This window comes from Phyllostomus hastatus, unplaced genomic scaffold (assembly GCF_019186645.2).
Source record: "Phyllostomus hastatus isolate PE091 unplaced genomic scaffold, TTU_PhHast_1.1 phas_contig_40, whole genome shotgun sequence".
NCBI classification, from domain to species: Eukaryota; Metazoa; Chordata; class Mammalia; order Chiroptera; family Phyllostomidae; genus Phyllostomus; species Phyllostomus hastatus.
The window spans coordinates 26737601-26765111 of record NW_025333872.1 but is presented as its reverse complement, the minus strand read 5'-3'; the positions used below and the strand labels follow the sequence as shown (position 1 = coordinate 26765111).

At 33.8% G+C, this 27511-nt stretch overlaps 1 protein-coding gene and 1 non-coding gene across 2 annotated transcripts in view; both read right to left on the bottom strand.

The window, feature by feature from the left end:
* Positions 1–27511, bottom strand: part of COL19A1 (collagen type XIX alpha 1 chain) — a 330577-nt gene that overhangs the window by 184973 nt on the left and 118093 nt on the right. Inside the window, exon 12 of the mRNA XM_045843183.1 lies at positions 429–482. Coding sequence (XP_045699139.1) covers positions 429–482 — 54 coding nt within the window. The remainder of the gene's footprint in view (positions 1–428; positions 483–27511) is intronic.
* Positions 20910–21035, bottom strand: LOC123822330. Its single transcript, XR_006786298.1, has one exon. It is a non-coding gene; the product is annotated as a small nucleolar RNA SNORA77 (small nucleolar RNA).

The window sequence follows — 27511 nt, the reverse complement described above, 5'->3', positions numbered from 1 at the left end:
CAGTAAACACCTGTACTGCTTCTGATCTGTGGTTGGCAGTCTGCGGATGTGGGGGCCAGCAGTGTGCACTGATCTGTGCCACTTTATACCCAGTACTTGAGCATTCGGGGATTTCAATATTCACAGGGGTGAGGCAGGAGGGGGGCTGCTGTGGGCCCTGGAAGCAACTAAGTTTGTTGGGGAGTCAAAACTTATATGCAAACTTTTGACTGTGCAGGGCTTGGCACCCCTAAGCCCCACATTATTCAAGGGTCAACTGTGTATATAGTCAAGGAACTATCTGCAGTGAAATTGAAGACACTGTGCCTCTACAGAACCATGTGGAAAACTGCCTTAATTTTTATGGTTCAGTCTTAGTAGCATTAGACAGCCAGCGTACGTCAGTGGCAAAATGTAAAGACCCTTAGAAAAAAGAGAGTAAGGCTTACATCTTGTCCGTCAACACCAGCCAGACCTGGGTCTCCTTTTTCTCCTTGTTCACCCTAGAAAGAAACAATTTAAACAATGGAAAATATTACACATAAGAACCTTTACTAAGAAAAAAAAAAGAGTTACACTGTTTGGGTATTTATAACTGTGATTACTTTGTTAATCCCTTGAAAGAAACATTTATTAAAAAAAACAATTCTGAGTTCTAAAATCAAAGAGAGGTTTAAAGGTTCAAAGAAAAGCTGCATAAAAATGATTAGAGTATAAATAAACAAGGATTATTTGTTTGCTTTTATAAGAGACAAGGAAGTTTCTGGAGGGCAATTTGATAATATATATCAAAGGTCTTAAACTTGTTCATTTCATTTGGCTCTGTGATTTCAGTTCTAAGAATGTATCATAAGAAAATAATCAGAGATAGAAAGGCTGAGGCACCAAGACATACAGCTGAAGTGATATTTATAGTAGTAATAAAGAGTAGTAATAAATATCTTAAATGTCCAATAATTTTTAAAAATATGGTATATTGATACAAAGGAACATGATCAGCCATTAAAACCATGTTTATGAATATTATTTTAAACTATAGGAAAATTCTCATGATGTAAAAAGTAAGATACAATTATTGGATTTACAAATTCAGTGAATGTTAACCAGTATCTATTTTTATAACTTTAAAGTTACAAATTTTTCAAATGGCCAGTAATACCATTGCTGATGACACACACCTATAGTGACATATATTACCATCTGAAAGCTATTTTCTTTTATTGGTAAGCCCTGCATATTGCATATCTATAGCATGATTAATTTTTTAATGTCTGTTTACTTATCTACCTACTGTGGTCTTAGAAATAATATTGGAAGAAAACAACCCAAACAATATAAGTGGTAGATCTATGCCTTCTATGATTATGGGTAATTTTTTCCCTTCAGTATACTCTTCAACATTTTTCATTTTTAAAAATCATAAACATGTGTTATCTGTATAATACGTTATTATATAGAAAGAACTCAGTGAAGTCTCAGTCTGTCATATCACAATATGAGTGTGTGCATGTGGGTGAATGTGTGTGTGTAAAAAGGGGAGGGGAGAATAGTAGTAGTAATCTCTGCTTCGTGTCACTGGGGTGGTTTCTATTCTCTTCATCATATGTTCTGTTGTTCTTCTTCATTCATATCTTTTCTAAAATAAACACATTTTTCTTTGCAAAGAAATAAAAAAAAGCAAGGACCTGATTTTAAGAGTTAATACATTATTTACTGAACAAGCAGAAATGCCCATGCGCAGGCCCAATTATCTGGGACTGTGCATTACTACTGTGTGAAAACACAGGATTGAAACAAAATGCCTGCTGGAACATGTGAAATATATATTCATATGTATTATATATATTCATATATATGAAATAACAGGTATCATATATATGGTGAAAAAAGTACATTCAGTGAAACTGGTCCGAGTCAGAGTGAAGCTGGGATGAAAGAGATAATCTAGGGCTGAGCTAGATGCACTAGATGTGGTAGCCACTAGACGCATGTGGCTACCTTAACTTAAATTAAGAGTAACTGCAATTTAGAATCAGTCCTCAGTTGTCCTAGCCACACATTTAAATGCTCAACAGTATGTTTAGAGGAAAACATTTCCATCATCAGAGAAAATTCCATTGGACAATGCTGATCTAGAAGATGTTATTTTTGACAGAAAGCAAAGTAAGAATTAAGAGGCTCGGGAATACACAGAAGAAAAAATCTACCTAGTAATGGGATCAGAAACAACACAGTGTCTAGATAGTGAGATGAAGTGTATTCAGCACAAACTAATAGACTGAATTGAAATTTTTGACACAAGAAAACATAATTTCATGGATATCACCATTAACTTTCAGAATATAACTAAAAATAAATAGTCTTTATTAAAAATTAATGGTTCCCATAGATGGAAAAAATAAGCAACTGTATATATTTAAGAGATATGTGCCTACAAGAAAAACTATAAGCATAAACCCCTGACAGTGGTAATAAAAGTTAAATAATAATATAACAGGTTTGAAATTCTGATGGGGTTTATGCCGCATGGCCAGAGGATGAGAGATGTAGCAGAAGGCTAAAGGAAGAAACACACTGCTTCAATTTGATCCCTGGTAAAATCTGCAGTGAATTTTAAAAAGTATAATTTTTAATATAAACAATAAGTTTATGTCATATGATCAAATAAGGGTCATATAAAAAAAGTCACTTATTTTATTGTTAATCATTGTTACCAAACCCATCTACAATGTTTACTATGTGTCAAGCACTGCATTAAACATCTTGCAATTCTATGACAATTTAGGATAAAGGTAACGATCATTACCCTAATTTTACAGATCGGAGAACTGAAGACAGAGAGGTTAAATAACTGCTCAGGGTCACACAATTTACAAGGAGGGCAGGGCCCTGATTCAACCCAGGCAGTATGGCTCCAGGGTCTGTGATCTAAAACTATTAAGCTCATTTATTATTAGAAACATCCCAGGGAAAAGAAAAATATAATATATCTGGATTTCTGCAAAGAAGGAAGCAATGTCCCTCAGAGTGGAAAAAAATTACAGGCCAGGTTATGTTACTATTGGTGAGAGTGTAAATGGCAGAGGAACGGTGTCCAATGGATTGGTCGCTCTCAATCTCTCTCATCAATCAAATTCTCTTAATCCTGGCATTATTGACAACAATTCTTTGTTGAGAACTCTCCTATTTATTGTAGAATGTTTAGCATTTTCCCTGGCCTCTATTCACTAGGGGTGAATAGCCAGCCTCTCCCACACCCCTCCAACTCTCAATCCTGAAAAATAAAAACGTCTCCAGTCATTGCCAAATTTCCCATAGAGGGTGAAATTGACTGCAGTTGAGAATCACTAATATATTATGTATTATGAAGATATATGTAACAGATTCATAGTATGAAATGTTACAACAGACTGAAATAATACGCTATAATAAACAACATGAACTGTATTAAGATAAATGTGTAATCTTGTATTTAAGTTAATTCTGGATGGGATAGAGAACCTACTTAAAAATAAGTATATTAAAGAAGCAGAAGGTCCTACCCTTCACGACAGCATGGATGGAACTGGAGAGCATTATGCTAAGTGAAATAAGCCAGGTGGTGAAAGACAAATACCATATGATCTCACATATAAGTGGAACCTAATCAACAACAAAAAAAACAAGCAAGCAAAATATAACCAGAGACTTTGAAATTAGGAACAAACTGACAGTAACCAGAGGGAAGGGGGAAGGGAGATAACAGGGAAAGAAGGGAAAGGGTCATCAAGGGACATATATAAAGGACCCATGGACAAAGCCAAAGTGGGGTGGGATCGAGGGTGGGAGGTGTGGATGGCTGGTGTGAGGAGGAGAGATGGGGGAAAATGGAGACAATTGTCCTTGAACAACAATAAAAAAAAAGAAGAAAATACAAGATAACATAGCTCAGAGCTCATGGTAAGCCAGATTTCTCTAAGCATAGAACCAAGAGAAGAAATTCATTATAGAAACAAGTTACATTTTTGACAAAATATTAATGATATACTTATAAGGTAACAATAAATACTATAAACTAAAAGGCAAATGACAAAAAGGAGAAAAGTATATGGTGGCTTACTGGTTAACATGCAGAATTTTTATCATTCATAAGAAAAGAATAACATGTCAATTGGTAACAGCAAAAAAATACATTAGGTAATTTACTACAAGGGATAAATAAGAAATGGAAGATGACAATATTTTAATGTGTATTAATTCATCAAGTTATATATTGGGGTTGGGTGAGCTCTAAAGCATCTCAATTGTAAATTCTATTCTTTGGAAAAAAGCCGTGGGAGTTTTACATCTGGACAAAGAAAAAGGTACTCAAGCACCGCATACTAAATGAATCCTAAACAAAAGAAAGTTGACAATAGCAACAAGCTGTTCCCTTTTTCCTCCATTGAGAAGAAAATGAATAAAAACACAGCATTACAGATTTAAGCTATAATTAAAGAAAATTTATTTGATATCAGAGGTTGTTAGAGATTAGATGCATTTAGATCACTTTTCAGTGTTTAGATAAGTTCAAAAGCAGAAAAGATTAAAAACCAAAACCAATAGAACATCTCTGGAGGTTTCTTTGAAAATATAATACATCATTCTAGACTGACAGAAACTTAAATACAATCCCAACAAAAGGAAAGAGGATAAATAGGAATTAGGTTACATCTGAGGTTTTTTCAATGCCTATTCTTAGTTGAAACTAATTTCAAAACAGCATGAAAAGTTAATGTCCTTCCAAACAAAACCACAATGCTTTGGTATTCAAACTATTACATTCAGGTAAGTAGTGAAACCTTTTTACAGAGTTTGAATTAATCCATTATTATCCACAATGCAAGTAGCTATTATTCTTACTAATGCTTTACTAGATACTAGCAACAACCTACTAGCTTCTACTGTATGTGCCTTTCTCCATGCCAGGCTCTATGCCATGTGCTTTACATAGTAAGGACTCTCTTTAATTCTAGCAGTAATCACACATGGGTGATCTCATTTCCATTTACTGAGGATAAAAGAACAGTTCAGAGGACATATGTATGCCTCTGGGAATTTTCTGAAGCTGGAGTATTTATTTGTTTCTCCCTGGAAAGGCATCCTGGAAGGAAGGGCAGCAGGGGGAGGGGTACGATGTGCGTAAGGTCCTGGAAACAGTCTTCCACCCAAAGGTGACAGGAGTTGGTGAGTTAAAGCGTCGGTCTCCTAGCCTGCTAAGATCTGCAAGACACATCCCTTCAAATCCTTAGTATTTGGATTTCTGCTCTTACTCTCAGATAACCATGCTTCCTACAGAGAAAACAGAAACTATCCAACAAGACTTCCCTTAATTCCTTGAAATCTATGAATTCATTCACACCACACCATCACTTCCTCTATTCTTATGTGTGGAAGAATTGTTTAATTCTCTGTTTAATGCTTATCCCTCAACCTATGCTTTCAATCCCCTCTTCTTTCTTCTCAAGCAATTTATGTTTAAATTTATGCCCTTTTTTCCTAAATCTTCAACATCCTTCCTCCTAGTCACTTCTTGCCAACTGCAGTGAAACGCACTGTTGAATATTTTATTGAAATAAAATTCTTATTTACATCTCCTGTCAGTTTCTGCTCCATCTTCCTCCTTCCATTTTCAGATAAACTTATTGAACTGGACTCCCCATATTTCTTGCCTACATTCGGTTACCTCTCACTCACTTTGAAGTCCACTGTAGAGTGGCCGGTACCTACCCTGCTCCTCTAATCTGCTCATATCAAGGTGAAAACCATTAGACATCTTGTTTTTTTCTTCTTTGAGCCATCTGTAAATTTGATACCTTTTTTGTTTGTTTGTTTGTCTGTTTGTTTGTTTGTTTGTTTGTTTTGACCAGCACCCTCCAAGCAATATGTGCTTGCTGAGACACTATACTATTTGTTTTTCATTTTATTTCTATAGCCACATTTTCTCATCCTTTTTTTATGCTGGGTCCTCTAAATGTGGCTTGCCCATAGGGATCTGTCTCAGGTTCTTATGTTTTCCCTTTCATTGGACTTCCCCTAATTACCTTCTCCACATTTACAATTAGGGACCATCTAAATGCTAATGACTCTCAAATTCCTACTTCCAACCTAGACATCTTTTTTATTTCTAACAATTTTTAAGGTATAATTAAGGTATAATGTACCATAATATTGATATGTTTTACATGTACAGTTCTTTGAGTTTGAGTAAATTTACATAATAGTGCAACCATCACCACCATTCATGATTAAAACATTCCATCACCCAGAAAGTTCTGTTGTGCTGATTTGTAGGTGGTTGCTCCTCATATCTACAGCCCAGACAACCACTGGTACACTTTTTGTCTCTATACTTTTGCTTTTTTTCTAGGAATTTTATGTAAACAGAATTATACTACATGCAGCCTATTCTGGTCCAGCTTCTTTGATGCAGCATTATGGCTTTGAAGTTGACCCATACTGTTTCATAGATAAGTAGCTCATTTCTAATTTCTGTGTAGTACTTTTTATATGGATAGACTACAGTTTGTTTATTCATTCACCAACCCATATTTAACTATTCTAAATAACACTGCTATGGACAATGACATACACATATTTCCATGGGCATGTATTTTATTTCTCTAGGGTAAATAAATACCTGGAGTATAATTGTCAGATCATATAATAAGTGAATGTTGAACTTTTTAGGAACCTTCTAAACCTATTTCCAAAGTGCCTATATCATTTTACATTAGTATTATTGGTGTATAAGAGTTTCAAATTTCTACTAAGCCTCACCAACAGATGGTATTGTCAGTCTGTGTTTTTTTTAATACAGCCACTCTAGTGGGTGGGTGCACAGTGACATCTCACTGCAGTTTAAATTTGCATTTTCTTAAAAATTAATAATTCTTTCATGTGCTTACTAGCCATTCACATATTTTTTTCTGATGAAGTATCCATTCAAATCTTTTGCTCATTTTTAATTTGTGTATCTTTTTAAAAATTTTTATTTTAATTGTTGTTCAAGTACAATTTTCTCATTTACTCCCATTCCAGCTCACCCACCCAGGCCTCCCATAATTTGTGTATCTTATTACTGAGTTGTAAAAATTCATTACATATTATTTATCAGATATGTAATTTGCAAATATTTGCTCCCAGAATGTAGTTTGGCTTTTTATTTTTGTAATGGTATTTTAAACTTGAAAATGTTTAACTTTTTTATTGAGGCATAATTGACATACAATAAACTGCACATGTATAAAAGGAATAAATTGGTAAGTTTTGATATATGTGTATGCCCACAAAACCAACATTTTCATGGTTTAATTTTTTTTGTTTTTTATACTTCCTTAATGACTAATGTTGAGTAATTTTTCATGTGTTTATGGAAAGTATTCAAATCATTTATTCATTTAAAAAATTGTATTGTTTGTCTAGAGTTATTTATATATTTTGATAAAAGCCCTTTATAATTTATGTAAGTTGCAAAGATTTTCTGCCAATGTGGTTTGTTTTTCATTCTCTTAACAGAGTCTTTCAAAAAAAAGGATTTTTAAATTTTGATAAACTCTTACATATCAACTTTTTTTATTATCTTTTTAGTGTCATATCTAAGAATTTATTCATAAATAAATTTAGTGATTTATAAATAAATGAGTAAATATATATGTAGTGAATAAAGTGGTAGATATAAATAAAATTTTTAATTAAAAAATTAATATTTAATCGTTCCAATAGTGTTGTTGAAATATCCATTATCAGCTGAATTGTTTTTGTACTTCTGTTGAAAGTAAGTTGTCCATATATCTGTGGAGTGATCTGAACTCTATTCTTTTTCATTGGTCTTCTGTTTGTCTGTCTTTACACTAACACTGTACTTTCTTCATTAGTTTATTTACCTGTATGGTAAATGTTAAAATCAGATAGTATTAGTCCTTTAGTTTTTTTCCAAATTGTTTTGGTTATACCAGGTCACTTTTATTTCCATATAATTATTTTATTTTATTTTATTTTATTTTATTTTATTATTTTTATAAGAGAGGAAGGAGGAAATTGTTAAAGATGCCTACTATTCCCATTTTCATAGCAGGGAAACTGAGTCAGAGACAAGACTCCCAGCCCAGCGGTCTCTTCAAAAAACCCTGCTGACCCCACGTGCAGTTCCTATCCAGCTGCTCCACCCATGACTCCAGACTTTGGAAAGCAACTCCACGACAGTGTTTTCTTCACTGGGGGCTAGGGGATGATTTTTAGAATTCTTAATACACAGGTCCATTTAAATGGCTATCAAATTCACTAATGCATCATCTAAATTAATACAACCTCCTTTGATTTTTGTCTCTTTTGATTCTTTCTCTACCTGTTTGGTTTCATCAGAGATTAAACAATTTTGCTGGTCTTAAAACTCTATCTCCCAAGAACTTTAATCACATCTCCCATGCAAAAAGATGAAGAGCTGCAACAAGCTGATGAGGTTTAACCTAGCCTTTTAGAATATAGCTCACCTTACCTCAGGCAGGCCAAGGCCTTACTCCCTGCCTCTCTCTCACAGACAGTTCTGCACACATCCCTGGCTTCAAAGGGGTGATGCCAGAATATAAACTGCCTGAGGGCTGGGTCTGCATGCTCCTTACTCACTGGTTTTATGCACATAACCTGAATTATAATAGTTCCTCAATTCATGATTACTAAATGGATATATAAATTAATAGAATAGATCTTGAAAATATGATTAAAGAAGCATATTTCCATTGTCCCTGAAATTTCTTTTGACTTGATGGGCCCACAGCCTTGGAAGCCAAGATTTCTAGAATAGAATTTCACTCTGGTATAAACCTCAGAAAGTATTCTCTGCCCCTCCAGCTCTGGGGGCCATTATGGTAATCCAGGGAAATATAATATGAATAAACACATAAATATAAGAATAAATGAAATATATATATAATCATAAATTCCCCTTGAATTGAAATTTAATGCAATGTCCCCTTAATTCAATTTTATTTTTTCTTATTCACATAATTTTTATTAGAGTATATTATTATAATTGTTTTATTTTATTATACTTATTACTGTTAATCTTTTTAATCAAAATTGATTTAATTTTTTAATCTAATCTTTATGATCCCTACCCCCAGGAATCACCACGCTGTTGTTCATGTCCATGAGTCCTTTTTCCATTTTGCTCAATCCTTCCACCCCCTAACCTTGTCCCCCCAACTAGCTGTCATCCTGCTCTCCATCTATGAGTCTGTCTCCATTTTCCTTCTTAGTTCAGTTTATTTATTTGATTCCACATATGAGTGAAATCATATGGCATTTGTCTTTCTCTGACTGGCTTATTTCACTTAGCATAGTGTTCTCTTTTTTATAGCTGATTAGTATTCCATTATGTAAATGTCACATAGTTGTTTATTCCACTCATCTACTGATGGACACTTGGGCTGTTTCCATACCTTGCTGACTGTAAATAACACGTCAGTGAACATAGGGGTGCTTATGTTCTTTCGAATTAGTGTTTTGGGTTCCTACAGATATGTTCCCAGACGTGGAATTGTTGGGTCAAAAGGCAGATCCATTTTTAATTTATTGAGGCATCTCCATACTGCTTTCCACAGTGGCTGCACGCATCTGCATTCCCACCAACAGCACAGAAGGGTTCTCCCTTTCTCCACATCCTCACCAGCACTTGTTTGTTGATTTATTGATGATAGGCATTCTGAGAGGTGTGAAATAATATCTCATTGTGGTTTTAATTCACATTTTTCTGATGATTAGTGATATTTATTGAGCAGCATTTCACATATCTACTGGCCACTTGTATGTCCTCTTTGGAGAAGTGTCTATTCAGGTTCTTTGTCCATTTTTAAATTAGGTTGTTTGATTTCTTCAGTGTTAAGTTCTTTATAAATTTTGGTCACTAACCCCTTCTCAGATGTATCGGCAAATATGTTCTCCTATTCTGTGGGTTGTCTTTTTATTTTGTTGATGACTTCCTTTGCTGTGTAAAAATTTTTTAGTTTGATGTAGTCCCATTTATTTATTTTTTCTTTTGTTTCACTTGCTTGGGGATATATATCCAATAAACCATTGCTATGTAGTTCCTTATTTCTCCTGCAATTTTAAATGATAGGCCTGCTGGATAAAGTAGCCTTGGTTGTAGGTCCTTCCTTTTCATTACCTTGAATATTTCACACCACTCCCTTCTGGACTGAAATGTTCTGATGAGTAATCAGATGAGAGTCTAATTGGTGATCCCTTGTAGGCAACTATCTGCTTTTCTCTTGAGGCATTTAGGATTTTCTCCTTATCTTTAAGCCTTGCCATTTTAATTACGATGTGTCTCAGTGTAGGACTCTTTGGGTCCAACTTGTTTGGACTGTCTAAGCTTCCTGGACTTGTGTGTCTTTTTCCTGCACCAGATTAGGGAAGCTTTTGGTACTTATTTCTTCAAATAGATTCTTGATACCTTGCTTGCTCTCCTCTCCTTCTGATATTGCATTAATGCAGATGTTGTTCCACTGATGAAGAAAGAGCCATGAACGTCTAAGTTAAGTATCCAAAGCACTCAGTGGGAGACTGGCAGAGCAGGTGTCCAGCTGCCAGGTATGGGGTCTTTAGTACCCAAATTTCTTCTAAGAGTAAGTAAACCACCCATATGACTTTTAGATCACATTTAATATAATTGTAGTATGGTAGATATCCATGTGACAAAAAAAATTATGAACTTTAGTCCATAAATCTCACCCTACATGAAAATGAACTCAAATGCATTTAAAGCTCAAATGCAAAATCCAAAAGTATAACATTTCTAGAACATATTTAGAAGAATCCTTTGTGACATTGGGTTAGGCAATGGTTTCTATTTTGTTATTTAATTTCTATATGTCTCACATCCTTTTCATTCCTTTGTTCTTTCTTTATTGCCTTCATTTTATTCAAAAAATATCTTTATCTTGCCATTTTAGTTTTCTCTTATGAGTATTTACCTTTTATGAGTGTTTAATAAGGTGTTTGCCCTAGCACTTATAATATGTATCTTTGCTGATTTTATTTTAGTAAACTATGGTAAATTTACTATAATTGAGCTTCATTTCCTCCCCTTTTCTCTGTATTACTATTGTTCATCTGTTATAAACCTAACAGTATAGTGTTGTAGTTTTTCTTTAAAATATGCTTTTAAAGAAATTAAAGAAAAAAATACAAATGTATACATTTATATACACACATGAATACACACACAGAATCTTTTACATTGACCCATACATTTATAACTCACAGTACCATTCATTCCCTCCTGTGCATTTAAGTTACCATGTGGTACATTTATTTTCATTCTGAAAGAATTCTTTAGCAACTCTTATAAGTCATGCCTGCTAGCAAAAAAATAAATCTTATTTATTTTGCCTTCATCTTTGAAAGAAATTTTCACTGGATATAGAATTTTTGGTTGACAATTTCTTTTTGAATATGTCATTTTTACTGCTTTCTGGTGTACACTGTTTCCAAAGAGACATTACCATTATTCTTATTGTGATTTCATGTGTGTGGTGTTTTCCTCTTGGTGCTTTCAAGATTTACTGTTTGTCTTTGGTTTATCAGCACTTTGACTAGGATATGTCTAGATGAGGTTTGCTTTGTGTTTATCCTGCTTTGGACTATTAAGTTTCTTGGATCTATATACTAATATTTTTCAACAAACTTTGGAAGATTTTGGCTCTCATTTCTGTCTTGTTTTTCTCCCTCCCCTCTTCCTGGGACTCCCATTAAATAAACTGGTTCCCTTGGAATCACTCTTGTGTCCAAATAGTTTATTCATCATCCAAGGATTTAGACAAAATTTCTGTTCTAGCACCTTAAGTCTATAAAGCTTCCACCCTTCTCTGATCAATCTGTGAGTGGGTTGGAAAATTCATTTGATGTTGCAACTCTTTCCCAAGTCTTCCTTTTTTCTTTTTGTTGGGCTTATTCAGATTTCCCCTGCATATGTACATGGTTTCCCAGTCATCCTTTTATCCTATTAGATTACATACGTATTTTATATGAAATATGAATATATTTTACATTGTTTTATGAGACCAATACGAACTTTAAATAAATTTAATATGAGGACTATGTAATTTATATTATTCTCTGGTCTATTCGAATAGAAGTCAAACTACTCAGTATAAAATACAAGTAAGAAACAAATCCCATGTCTTTGGTGAATTATTAAGGTATAATGATTTAAACAAACTTACAATATAATTAGTTTTTTCAGTAATTTAAACTATTAAAATATATGGTTTATCATTCACTTAAAAATCAGTACGTTAAGAAATATCGTTGTAGGGAAGCACCTTTGCCTAAATGTTGTAAATTTAAAAAAAACATATAGTATACAACTAACCCATTAGGTTAGATTAGGTTAGGTTATATAGATTACTTAGCCAAAGAACTTATAAAATAGAACTTTTCTAAATAAAGTACTTTCCAACATAAAGATATCTGCAATTTACCATCTTAATATAGCTATAATAGATAATACTTTACTGCTTTTTTCTTTTACAGATGATGATAATAAAGTGACTAACTGATTATATCTCTGGCAGCTAAATATATACTGAGAAACATGGTAGATTTTCAAAAACCGCCAAGCCAGAGCTTACAGTTTTAACTATGATCTACTGAACTGAGTCTGGTGCTTGGAAACAGGAGGACTGAGTCAAACACTATGTCTGTCTCTATGCTGTGTGCACCTACACAGTCTTTTCCATTATTGGCCTTTTGAATTTTTAACTTATAAAAGCAAATAGCTTCAACTTATCTAAAGAGTATTGTTATAATGCTGAAATGAATAAAAATTATATGTATGGTACTATATTATAAATTAAATTCATGCAAATTCTTTTAAAAGGATGACTTCATACACACAGGATTAATAGAAATAAAGGCAGAGACAATTTTGTGTTCAAAGACCAATGCCCCTGCATTTTCAAACCTCAAAAAGACTTTGTCTTGATAAACTTATTTGTCATGTCACAGGCTGAAATTCTTTTATCTAAATGGATTAGAGCCAAGATTACTCACCTAATAAAGTACTTTCCAACATAAAGTTGCTTTTGTGACATAAACCTAACAAAGACACATGAAACGATGTTCAATATCGCTAGCTATCAGAGAGATGCAAATTAAAACCACAATGAGATACCACTTCACACCAGTCAGAATGGCCATCATAAACAAAGCAACAAACAACAAGTGTTGGAGAGGTTGTGGAGAAAAGGGGTCCCTAGTGCACTGTTGGTGGGACTGCAGACTGGTACAACCACTATGGAAAGCAGTATGGAACTTCCTCAGAAAACGAAAAATGGATCTGCCTTTTGTCCCTGCAATTCCACTGCTGAGACTCTATCCTAAGAACACTAAAACACCAATCCAAAAGAACCTGTGCATCCCAATGTTCATAGCAGCACAATTTACAATAGCTAGATGCTGGAAGCAACCAAGATGCCCATCAGTAAGTGAATGGATCAAAAAACTATGGTACATTTACACAATGGAATTCTATGCAGCAGAAAGAAAGAAGGAGTTCCTACCCTTTGCAACAGCGTGGATGGAGCTGGAAAACATTATGCTAAGCGAAACAAGCCAGGCAGTGAAAGACAAATACTATATGATCTCACCTTTAACAGGAACCTAAACAACAAAACAAAGAAACAAACAAAATATAACCAAAGACACTGAAATAGAGGACAGGCTGACAGTGACCACAGGGGAGAGTAGAGGGAATTTCAGGGGACATTGGGAAGGGTTCACAGGAACAAAGTTAAAGGACACATGGTCAAAAACTAGGGGGAGGGTGGTAATGGGAGGGAAGTGGGGAGGGGTCGGAGGGGGGCTGGACTGGGAGTAAAAAGGAGAAAACTGTATTTGAACAATGATTAAAATAAAATAAAATAAATGATTTATTAAAATAAAAAAAAAGATATCTCTCCAAGGGGGAGAAAGAATGTAATCTAACAAAATAACTTCTTTAAAACCAGCTTATGTCAATTTCCTTTAATAACTAATATAGTAAATAAATTATAAATTTATTTTGGTTCATATTTTGTATATAAAGAAAAAATCCTCTTTGACGAAACATTCTCATGGATACCTCATGAGCCATTTCCATAATCTAGTTGACAGTCCATTAATTTGAGTAATTTTAAACAATAAAATGATAGTATAATTAAAGAATTTATATGGATTTTGGAGTTACAAATAGAAAAAGCTATCATTGTTTTGATTTGTTAATTAACTCACGGCATAATTCTGGTTAAACTTGGTTCTACATAAGCTCCAGTCCTTTATTGTTCATTTTCCTAGTCTTGGCTATCCAGTTAACTTGGATAGTTGGTGTGGCAGGGAAAGCCACCCAACTGGCATTTGTATGCAGTCTAGGGTTTAAGACTTTCTTTTTAAAAGCTAGACCTTTGAGAAATCTGCTAGTACGCCATAGTCATTCATGTTTGCTAACATAGTCGCAGAATGTCCAAGTTTCTGAGAAACTGCTTTTGTAGTTCAAGGACAAAGAAGACATTCCAAAAAATGTCGCTATGACTTCTACAGATACTACTACATGGCAGTAAACTAATGCGTTCATAGAAGTGGTCCCAATGTACCAAGTTGGCAAGATGGTATGCCACAGCCCACCCTTCCCACTTAGCTTAAAATTGTAGTCACTATATTAAGAATGACAAATGGTAAGACCCAAGGTATTTTCAGATTAGGTGAGGGGTGGGGGATGAGGAGAAGAAGGAAGAGGGGGAAGGAGAGAGAGAATGAATTTGATTTTTAAAAAGAGAGAGGCAATACTGCAGGAATAAATCCTGAGAAATGTGATACAACAAGAGAGTGCGTATTTAGGGAGGCCAGGCCTAAGGTGGTGTCTGAGCAGGTGACTTCAGCATGAGCAGGGTGTGGGCCCATTCTTCAGAATCATGCGTCTGGTCTGCCTCTCCTAATGTGCACATAGGCAGAGGCACACATTAGGGAGAATATTTCCTGAATAAAACATCATCAGGGAGAATTTTGAGTAAAATAATGGCATCTTTAATGAGTCCCTCCTGCTGATTTGGAACCCATGACATATCTAGAATGAATTGATCTGTGCACTAGTGTAAAAAATTCCACATTATAGCAATATGTGCAATAATATTTCAGGTCCTTTTCCAAATTCTCCATTTCATTTCCTTTGCTGATGAGGGAAGGAGATGAAACTTTACACTCATCAGAGACAATTCCTTCTGTCATAGCTGCTGCCTGGGAATCCAGGGAAAATGACAAATCTAGAAGGAAACTCTCCATACTCATCACAAGCAAATCACAACCAGATCCAATGACTCACCACTCCTATGGCTGTCTGTAACTCGTGTTTGGTTTGACAAAGATGCATGGACTAGAGAGTTTTCTTTTTTGTTTGTTCTGGCATTAAATCCACAAATTTTCTACAAGGTCTCACTTAATTAGAGTCTGAAAGATGTAAAGAGCAAAGAATTTCACACATGTAAAATCACAACCTTTCAGAGCTTCAGTTTCCATATCGATAAACTTGATCTAGTTTAATATCATCTATCTCCTGGTATTATTTTGAGCTGCTGCCTGAGAAAGGTGTTTATAAATTGTCTATAAGTATTCCTTATTTTTGTTAAAATCAAAACATGTAATGAATTAATGTAAACTTACAAAAGTGATCATTGTACTGTGGTTACATAAGAGAATATCCCTATTCATAGGAAATACACAATGAAGTATTTAGAGATAAAAGGCCATGAATTAAGACACTTATTCTCAAATTACATGGAAAAATAATATGTATTTGTTCATTTATAAGCATATGTAGTTATATATTAGTACTATGAGATAGAGAGAAACAGATCATCTGTTACTTGAGGTAAAGGATATATAGATGGTTTCTGTACTATTTTTGTTTTTATAACTTTTGTTAATATTGTTATTATAAAGTTTGTGTCTTAATTTTACTCAATGAATCTTGACTGAGGAACACCAATCCAATTATACATGCATGACCAGAAAATATCTTAAACTACGTGTTTACTCACTATCCAGTTTAGAATCTGAAACCCCGTAATAAGTAAAATTATTCCTATTAAATTTCTGAAAGGGTTATATAATTTTGAGTCTACTTAGCTAAGGCAGTGTTAAACACTCAGAAAAAAATGGTCACATAACAACTGTATGTAATTCCCTGTGCCAGGCACTGGAGATAAGAGGCCTCAACGTTGCTGTTTGCAGAAGACCAGCCTCTGATTATTGACAAAGGATACCACAACTTTGAGAGCCACAGGGGTTCAGTGGTGAGATATATACTGAGGGCATCTGTGGTCAGGAAGACTTCCTGTTGGGCATGAACACTGAGTTAGGCTTTGAAATATAATTAGGACTTAAATAGTGTGCAGGAACCTGGAACATGTTATCCTTACGGAGGGGAAGCTGTTAAAGATGCCTGGTTCATGTCATAGGGATTCAGAAGTGAACTGGAAGAGGTTCCTACTGACTAAGAATGAGACCATTTGAGGATCAATAAGGAAAATTACAATGGATTAAAATAGGTTTATAATACTAAAAAACAAGCCAATGAAATAAAACATAATTGGTAACCCCTGGAGGGTACTAGAGAAGTTATTATTTTGAAAAATAGTATATCAATGGAAAGAATCAAGTACTTAGCAGAAATTTCCTTTGTGAACCATATCACTGGGCAATCAGAGAGTAGATGAGGGAAAGCTCCCCCAGCTAATAATGTAGAAGAAATGATAAAATTAAAATATCACCACTTTGCAACCCTAAGTGAGTTAATGAGTGTAAATATGGATGACCAATGGCTGCTATCATCACAAAAAGAGATTTTCCTACATTAGGTCACTTATGAGAGAGGAATGCCATATGTCTTATGAAGCAGTTTTGCTGAAAAAAAATCATACCCAAATCTAACTACTCATTTAAAGTAAACACAGAGATGAGACATATTAAATTGCATAATGGAGATGTAATTAAATCCAGACTGGGAAATTCTTCAAGACAAACAAACCTGCTTCCTTAACAAATAATATAATATAAACAAACAACAAAACAACTAAGAAATAGATTGGGATACTGCAGACTAGTAGTCTCTTAAAAGCACAGGAACCAACTGGAATGTGTGAGCCTTTATTTGGATCCCAATGAAAGGAAATTACTTAAAAATTTTATGGCTTTATTATACTATTGGAAATCTGAACACTCACTATTTAATGACATTTAGAAATTACTGTTAAAAAGTATGTGTGATAATGGTATAGAGGTTATGTAAGAAAAAGTTCCTATTATTTAGAGATACATATTGGACTCTTTATAGATGAAGCATCTACTATCAGGGATTGCCTCAAAATCTTAAAGGAGGGGATCGAGATGAAACAAGACTGGCCATGAGTTAAAGCCAGTTGATGTACACATAGGGATTCGTCATCCTATTCTACATACTTTTGTGTTTGTTTGCAATGTCTTTAATAACTGCTTTAATATGCTTGAGTACAAGTTCTTTATTTTACATAAATATAAGTGAAGTATATTTTTCATGCCCATAAATCAAGAGATATGTTTTATACATATTCATAATTAAACTTATTAATACCTAAATAAGAATGTGCTTAAAGGGCAAAGCTGTAGAAATGAAGACAAAAGTTATTCATTCAGAATTGATTTCTAGCATTAATAGAAGATCTTGTATGTATGAGACACTCTTCTCAGAGCTTTAACCCATTTTTTTTCTAGATGAGAAAATGGAGATCTAGAAAGGACAAGTGTCTTGACATAGCTAATAAGTGGCAGAGCCAAGGTTTGGACCCAGGCAGTTCTATTCTATGGCTTGGGCTCTCCAATTCAGTCTATATTTAATTCTGTACTTAATTATTAGGCAAGTTCTCATGTTTTAGGCAGAAATTAGATCACAAGAAATAAGGGAAGCCTGTTCCAGAACAAGGGAAAGGTAAAAGTAAAGGCACAAATATAAGTACCAGCAAGTTACTTGGTTTGAGTAAAGCACAGGATTCTGAACAAGAGAAATGGTGTGAAATGAAGTTAGAAAGTCAGACAAGACCAGATCGTGAAAGACCGTGAAGGGCAAGTTAGCAGTGTCGGGACAGCCTCTCGTAACCATTTTGGAGGCACTGACTCTTTGAGTGGAAGATGGACACTATGCTTTTTGGAGATTAATGGAGCTTAACCTATAGGAGAAATTATTGGGAGGGTCGAGATTAGAAGTAGGAATTTGGTTAGGAAGCTACTCCAACAGTTTAGGCAGAAGCAAGGAAGGCTGGCATTTAGGGTAACGGCATGGGGATGAATAAAAAGGGCAACTATGAGTTGCTACAGAAGGAAAAGACAGAGACAAATAAGAGTTAACAAAAATGACAAGTTTGGGAGGGTGGTGGTGTTATCAGTGAAGCAGATGTGAAAGAAAAGAGGAAGGATGTTGTTTTGAACATACTGAACATAATGAAATAAACAAAGACATCAAGAAAGATAGGTCTAGTAGGTAATAGGGTAAAGTAGATCCAAGCTAGGAGAGAACTCAGGTGTAGGATATAGGTTTGGGACTTACCCTGCTGAGGGGTGATGGTTGAACTCGGAAGACAAGTTGAGACTACTGAAGGAAAAAGGGAAGGTAGTTTGGTTTGAGTCTCCAACAGCATTATGAGACTTTTAATACATGAATATTGTTTTCTATTATTTTCTATTCTGCTAGCACAAAACTCAATAAACTCTCTTGTCTGACTCATGAAGAGTTATAAGAGGTACTAGAAATAATTTTTAAGCAGTGTTTTGATCTCCTAAATGATCCCAGTATGACATTTATTTATTAGTAATGAGGATGGTTTGTTTTCTTACTATCTTATCTGGGAACCAACTAATAGGAAAAGGCCAAATCTCAAAAGCTAGCTTGTACTGGAGGACTAAAAACCCCTTTCAGATAATCAGACAAGCAATTCTGTTTTAGACTGAGGCATCTTTATTGCCTGGCCTTTATTACTCAATAGTGATAGTGTTGTGATTCACTGTTGAATTGTTAGCCAAATTTAGCCAATATGAGAAGTAGAGAAAATGACATAAGTTTTTACCTGCCTCTCACATAATGAACCACTGATAAATAAAGGTGTAGTTAGTTGAGAATGAAACCATAGGAATGGGGAAAGAAAACTAAAAATGCTGCCCATATACACATTAAAATAATTTCTAATTTGAATTTAACATTTCTTTAAAAACTAAAAGATCTGTTTCTTACAGCAAGGCAAGTAGCAAACCATTTTGGAGTCTTTTCCAGAACCCATATGATGAGTCAGAATATTTAGTTTAAAGCTTTAAGGGTTCAAATAATTATCTTTTTTACTTACTCAGTTTATTCCTCCCATGTCAAAACTCAATGTTCATACTTAATTTCAAACTTCCCACATTTTCCATTTATTGCAACCTTGGGTTGAGAAAGCCCACTATTTGACTGGATTTTTTAGGGCACTTTTATGATATCTACAACTCAATTCACTAGGGGTTCTTTATCAGAGAAGGAAGAATTTTAGAGAGCTCCTAAGTAAGCACAGCTGGGAATCCTTATCAACAATCAAGAACCAACACCACAGGGCAGTTAAACACGGTTGGGAGGCCTTTTGTTAGGTCCAAATCTTAGAAGCCAGGGAATGCAAGAGCTATGATGTGAATGCTGGTGCTCATGTCTCTAACTTACAGAAAACTTCATGAGCTCATAAGCACTAGATAGTTCTATGTGTTATAACCACTTTGCTCTTTGTGAGACCAGTAACCAGGCAATTCTTTCAAGAACTTTAAGCCAGCAGTGTGAGATTTGTTTGAAATTTATTTCAACCACCAGAATTGATGCTTTTCAGTAGCAAAGGAAGACTTTTCCTTCAGTGTAGCCTTGTATTTGGGTCAAGACAAATGCAAAGGTGCTATTGTTTGTACTTCTAAAGTGAGAGAAAATGGGGAAAATTTAGAGATAGGGCTATTAGTTAATAATAAAATACCATTTTTTATAATTCCATTTTTGAGGAAGATTATGGAATAAAGTGACATGACAGAAGGTTTTTGTTTTGTTGTGTTTTGTGTCGGTTAGTCGAGAGTCAGTTATAATCACTGAATATCCAGAGGCCTTGAGTGGACACCGGTGGGGTGAGGCCTCTTGATTTTGAACCACCAAATGATTTTTAAAAAGACACCAAAAGTCCTAGCAGGGAAGAGGATTCCTGATGAAAAATTGTGCTCAAATCTCTACTCACACAGTTCCCAACAGCAACTACAAACTTAGAGCTGAGTGGCTTGGCATCCAGTGACTGACTTCTGTAAATCCAAAGTGCGTAGCATTGATCAGGACTGGTTTCAAAGTATTCCTTGCAGAATGTGTAAGGAGTTACGGCATATGCTCTGCAGTCTGAGTGCACACAGGAGGCAGAATTCAGCCTGGATAGGACTCCAGGTGTTGGCAACCTTATGTGGTTGGGTTTGTAGGTTAAAATAACCACTTGTTTCAAATTTCAGCTGTTGTGAAAGAATCTCTAATGGAGCTCATTAAAATGCAAATTTCACAGCACATGCCTAGACCTTTTTTCCAGTAGATTCAGGGACATGGGAGGAGCAGGCATGTTTGAGCACCCAGGAGATTCTGATATAAGTGGTCTATAGACGACATTATGGAGAACACTGCATATAATTTATACTTGATGCTTTTCATTAAAGTACACCCCACTGATGAGTAACAATTAATAACCTCAGCTTATACCAAAACACATGCCCTCACTTTTCTGACATGTAAAAGGAGGATTTTTTATACATAGCAATCTGTGTCATTAAACACATTTACTGACAGATATTATTATTATAATCATTACTTATTTTTCCATGTCCCTGAACAGCTGCATTACCCTTGACAGGTCAAGGTAGTCACAGTACCCTGGAATGTTTCTGTGGCAGATGAAAAAAGCATCCTCCTGCGACTGCATCTGGGTGCATAGTGGGTCAGCATGACAGATATTATTTTTAACGAAAACTTTTCTATGTATATTACTTGAAATGGAAAACACTATAATCAATTGTAAAATTTGCTTTCTTCGTGGCTTAGTAGACTAGCTTACTGGAAAAAAATTACTTTTAAATTTTCATTTTTCTTAACTAAGCAACACAACAACATTGAAGGTCTAGGTTACTACAGCCAACTCTCTAAGTAGAATATGATAAAGAGAATATATGTTTTAACAAGGCTCTGAACTGTATTTTCCAAAGACCCTAATGGACCCATCAGAGGTGTTATAATCTATTAAATTCAATTTATGTAGGTAAAAATCCTTTAAATATGCATTTTATGATAATATGCTTTGTAAGATGTCCCCTGATATATATTATACACACTACTGAACCATAATGACTATTAACACAGTAAAATTAATAATATGCATTTTTAAATGGTCTAAACTTTCAAAGACACCCAGGAGAGACTATTTTGAATGAAGTTTTTGAAATAAGGGAAATTTTTACAATATTCTGGACAAAAAAAATAAATGTTTAAAGAACTTTTGAAGATGCTCAGTAATGGTTAAGGGAATTTAGGTTCCAGGATCTATGTCTCTACTTCCTACTCACTATACTCGTTTTCAAGTGGTGCTAGCTTTTCTGATTAAGCTCTGTCTCCAACAGACCTAAGTGCAAAGTCTCTGAGTCTTCCCCCATCCTTTGTCTCCCTTTCTAATGGTGCTGAAAGCATCGCTGGACCATGGACCTCTGGTTGGCAGAGTAGGTGTTTCTATTCAGAGGAAAGAATAGAAAATGATTATAATGCCTCTCTGTTTGGCATTAGTCGCTCTCCATTAACTCACTGAGAGTCTCTTCCAGTATAAAGTCCAAATTTGCTAACTTAAATAAGAAAATCATTAGGCTGAAGATTCCAAAACCTTCCTACACTAGAAAACTCAGGTTAAATAATTTTAACCTAGTACTATCAAAACTTCAGTAGCGAGCAATTCATTTTCAAGTCTTCTAATGCCCAAGGAAGTAATCTCTCCTCTAAAAAACATATTTTGAGGTACACTTTATGTGTTGACCCAAACTACAAGTAGAGAAACCTGTACTTACCCAAATTAAATCTAAAGATATTGTTCTCAAATGCTACCAGCTCTTAAATGAAGCCCTTAAAATTAACTCAGTAAAATTAATATGCATAACACTTTTGATTATTTAATCAAAATAATCAAGATGCATTAATTCCATCTTTTTATTGTATTTTATTATTTATGCTATTACAGCTGTCCCAAATTCTTCTCCCTTTGCCCACCTCTACCCAGCTCTGCCACCACCTCAGTCATTCTGGGGTGCTCATGTCCATGAACTGGACATGAATCTACTGTTGTTCATGTCCATGGGTTATGCATAAATGTTCTCTGGCTAATCCCTTCATCTTCTTTCATCCAGTCTCCCCTTCCCCCTCCCCTCTAACAGCTCTCAGTCTGTTCCACATATCTATGCTGCTGTTTCTATTTTGTTCATTAGTTTATTTTGTTCACTAGATTCTACACTAAAAGTGAAGAAAATTATCAGTCTCCTATGAAAAAGGTTTTAGGCTGAATGCAGGTACTTCTACAGTAACATTCAATACTCAATATTAGTAGGCCAATGCCTAAAATGTCCTCAAGAAAAAAATACTGTTCCAAGAATTATAACCAACAAAATTATTATTAAAGTATAAAGGAAAAAAATTTAGGGGCTCTCCACATACTCTGTATATATAGTTTTCATGAACTTTTTAAGAAGAAAATTAGAAGACAAGCATCAGTCAAACAAAAGAATAATACAGAGACTGTAGGCAAAGGACTGAAGACAGATTCCACGTAACTGTAAGACTAAATGAAAAAGAAAAATTGGGTATTGAAGTTAGAACTAAATGTAAATACTATAATATGAAAAGTGTTGAAATTATATACCTGACAAAAATTAGAAGAGAAAAAAGAGTGGCAATATGAATGTAATAATTCCTTTATCATTTGTGATGAGGTATTTAAAGACCATCTTTAAACCAATAAATTAAGTAACAAAGGTCGCATGTCAATAAAACCAAGGTAAAAACTAAGAAAAATTAATGTAATTCATTAAAGCCAGACAATTGCAAGAGGCAAGGAGTGGAAATGTGCTAATTCCGCCATCCCAGAGAAGGTGAGCAACAGATGCTGAGTGCAGAAATAAGAAGCCTACTTTACTTTATGAATATAAATGACCACAGGAACAAAACTTTTCCAAATTTTGAGGAGAAACACAAAAGAAAACAATAAAACAAACTAATTAAACCCATAATTTGAAAAGGTTCACAAAGAAACCTCCAGATCCTCTTGGCTTTTCTGGTGAGTTAAAAACATTTAAAGAAGAAATGATATAAATATTACACATACTCCTTTGGAGAACAGGAAAGATCACAGCTTCCATTTTATAATCCCAGCATAACTCTGATACCAAAATCTGACAAGGAAATTACAAGAAAAGAATTGCTTAGGTTTTTCATAAACAGAGATGCAAAACTCCTAAAAAAAAAGGTATTAGCAAATTGGATCTGTCAATATAAAAAAAAGGGATAATGCATCATGAACAAGAACAAAATCATACTCTTATTTCACTAGTTGCAGAAAAAGCATTTAAAAATTCAATATCTGAATAGGTAGGTATTCAAGGGAAAACTCAGAACTATTTTTTTTGATATCCTTTTTCTCAAAGTATTTCTACAAAAATCTACAGCACAGTTAATTATGAAATATTGAACTATTTTCTTCTGATTGTATGAAGAAGACAAGGATGCCCACTATAACCATTTCTATTCAATATTGTACCAAAAGCCTTAGCTAGTGCAATATGGCAAAAAAAAAAATCCAGTGAATAAGAACAAGAATGGAAGAATTAGAACTGTTTATTCATATATAACATGATGATCTACATACTTAGAATTGATTGATTAATAGAGCAAGGTTGCTGGATACAAGGTCAATAAGCAAAAAATATATTTTAATATTCTAGCAGCAAAAATGGAAAGTTAAAATCTAAAGTTTAGTTAAAATAGCACTAAAATATAAAATACTTAGGAATAAATATAACAAATTATTTAAAAACTCTACACTGAAAATTATATAACTAAGAAACAGTAAGGAAAGCCTAAGTAAATCGGTACACTAAATATTGAATGACTGTGTATTATCAAAAGATAAATCCTCCCAAATGATCTTTGGTTGAATGAAAACTCATTCAAAATCTCAGCAGATTGTATATGTGTGAGTGTGGAAATTGACATCTTGACCTTAAAATCAACATGGAAATACCAAGGTCCTAGAGTATCCAAGATAATTTCAATGAGCAAAGTGGAAGGACTTTCACAATTAGTACTTTCAGTACCATACATACTATAAAAATCAGTAATTTACAAAATGTATTGGTTCAAATGTAGACAAATAAATCAATGAAACAGAATAAAGGACCTTTCATCCATCCCTCCTCTCTTCTATTTTTATATTTTCATTTTTATTCTTTTTTTCAAAGATTTTTAAAAAGATTTTATTTATTTATTTTTAGAGAGAGAAGGGAGGGAGAAAGAGAGAGAGAAACATCAATGTGAAGTTGATAGGGGCCGTGGCCTGCAACCCAGGCATATGCCCTGACTGGGAATCAAACCTGTGATGCTTTGGTTCGTACCCCAAGCTCAATCCACTGAGCTACGCCAGCCAGGGCCATTTTTATTCTTATTAAATTACTCCTGTTTCTGCCTGATCCTGCCCTTATTGTTGTCATGATCCTAGTTCAATTTCATTCATATACCATGTGGCAGTTTAGCCAGCTGGTTCTCCTACCTTCAACCTATTTTTCTTGTACTTGTTTTTTAAAATTAAATAATTACATAAAATACAAACATAATTTTACATAAATTCCTAAATGCAATTACATAAACATATTTTAGTACAGATATGAAAGTGTTTTTGTGAAATACTTGATATATACTCAAGGATATACATAATATATATATCTATAAGTATGTATAATAAAACAAGTTAATATATTTATGTGTTTTATGACTATAAAATTTATAAACATAAACCATTTATATGTTAAATATAAAATTTATAAATGTAAAATATTTCTTAGATATAAAGTATTTTAAAATATAAAGTATAAATTATGACAATAACAATAAAACATACTCTTCTTTCCTTACTTTCTTATATAATCCCTTCACTGGATGCCAGTTTTCTGTTATGAACTTGGTATATATCCTTCCAATTTTTTTTCTCCAAACTCATATAATCATAACTGAATACACACACACATGCACACACATACACACACCATGAATTTTGTCCTCTGTTTGCTTTAAAAAGTTGGTTACATTATATACATTGTTCTGCATTTTAATTTTCTCCCTCAACATTACTTTCTATAAATCAATTTGGATTACCCGATAGAGTCCTAAGTGATTCTCTTCAATAGTTCCATAACACTCTATAATATAGAAGTACCACAATTTATTTAAGTGTTTTCTTATTAATGAGTATTTACTGTTTCCAGTTTTCTGTCACTATAAACCATGCTGTAATATACACCATTAAATGCACGTGGTATACTTTGTATAAATCAGAGTCTCAAGGAGTTTGCTAAGGAAAGGGATTACCATTAATTTCTTAAGATACATGTTGCCAAATTGCTTTGCAAAAGAGGCTGCAGCTCTCCACGTCCCACAAGCAATGTATGGGAATGCCTTTGTCCTTAAGTCACATCCAGCAACAGGTGCCAGGGTGATGTGTGTGAAGTCAGAGCTCATAATTGCTTTAAATTACATGTCACTGACTACTAGTGAATCTGAGCCTTTTATATAATGGCTAATATTTTGGGGTTTGCTCTGTAGCAAACCTATTCATATATTTTATTTGCTTTAAAAATTAAAATTTTCATATTTTCTCATCAATTTAAAAAACTCTTTGAAAAGTAGAAATGTTAACTGATTGCCTGTTAATTGTATAATAACTTTACTAGAACTAGCATTTTGTAAAAAAATTTTGTTATGGTCCTTTACCATTAAAATGTTTAATTTTATATGTATAATACATCTTCCCCTTATTGTCCCTGAGTTTAAAATTTTGGCCAGGTATACCATTGCCCCTAGCTTATACTAACACAAAATATATATTTTATTTTGGCTTTTACATAAATCCTTCATCCATTTTGAATTCATTTATTTTATAAAATGTAAGATATTTTTCATATGGATATGGGCAGTGCAGCCAGCACATCTATGGAATAAGTCATCCTTTCCTTTGAACAGAAATGTAAACACTTATTAAATTCTTATAAATTCTAGGATCAATTTCTAGATTCTCATTGTCATTTTACCCACCTTTATATTACATGATATAATATTTATGTTCTTATGGTGACTTTATAGAATGATATGGTGTGTAGTAAAGCATATCCAACCTTACTCTTGTTCTTTCTTAAAATTTTGACTATTTTCAGGTATTTATTTGTCCATATAAACTTTAAACAATTTTATCCCACTTCAAAACAAATTATATAACATGTCATAATTCCTATTTGTATTGTATTAAATTTACATATTAATTCTGAATTAATGAACTTTTATATTGTAACTTTAAAAATGGTATCTACTTCACTTAATCTTATTTTGTATCTTTTGATTTTCTTTGTAGATATGTTCTTTTCTCATTCAAATTTTCCCAGATTTCTTATTGCTTTTGCTACTTTTAATAGAATATTTCCTATTTATATTTCTAATTGTTTATAGCTAAGGTATGAAAATCTTCTGTTTTTTCAATATATCTCTTAGCCAAATTCTTTTGCCAATTAAAATTTTTTCCTACCATAGTCTCTTAGGCTTTCTATCTACACAGTCAGACTAAAGTAAAGAGGAATAAGATTAATCTCTTCTTTCCAGTGCACATAAATTATTTAATTTTCTTGTGAAGCACTTGTGATTTCAATTTTAATACCTTGCTTAATTTTGCTCATTTAATCTTTAAACTAGCTCCCTACCCTTTTTAGAATATTTGTTTTTCTATGTCAGATTTTAAGAAATCAGCTGACAGTCTTATGGGAACTCCTTTATCGGTTAATTGTCTGATTTTCTCTTGTTGCTTTTAAGATTCTCTCTTTATCTTTATTCTTGGGTAATTTAATTATGATGTGTCTCACTGTGTCCCTCCTTAGGTCAAACTTCTTTGGAACTCCCCAAGTTTCCTGTTCTTCCTGGAAGTCTATTTCCTTTAACAGATTAGGGAAGTTTTTCTTCATTATTTTTTCAAATAAGTTTTCAATTTCTTGCTGTTCCTCTTCTCCTTCTGGCACCCCTATGATATGATGTTGGAACATTTAAAGTTGTCCCGAAGGTTCCTAAGTGTCTCCTCATGTTTTTAAATTCTTGTTTCTTTATTCTGTTCTGGTTGAATGTTGATTTCTTCCTTAT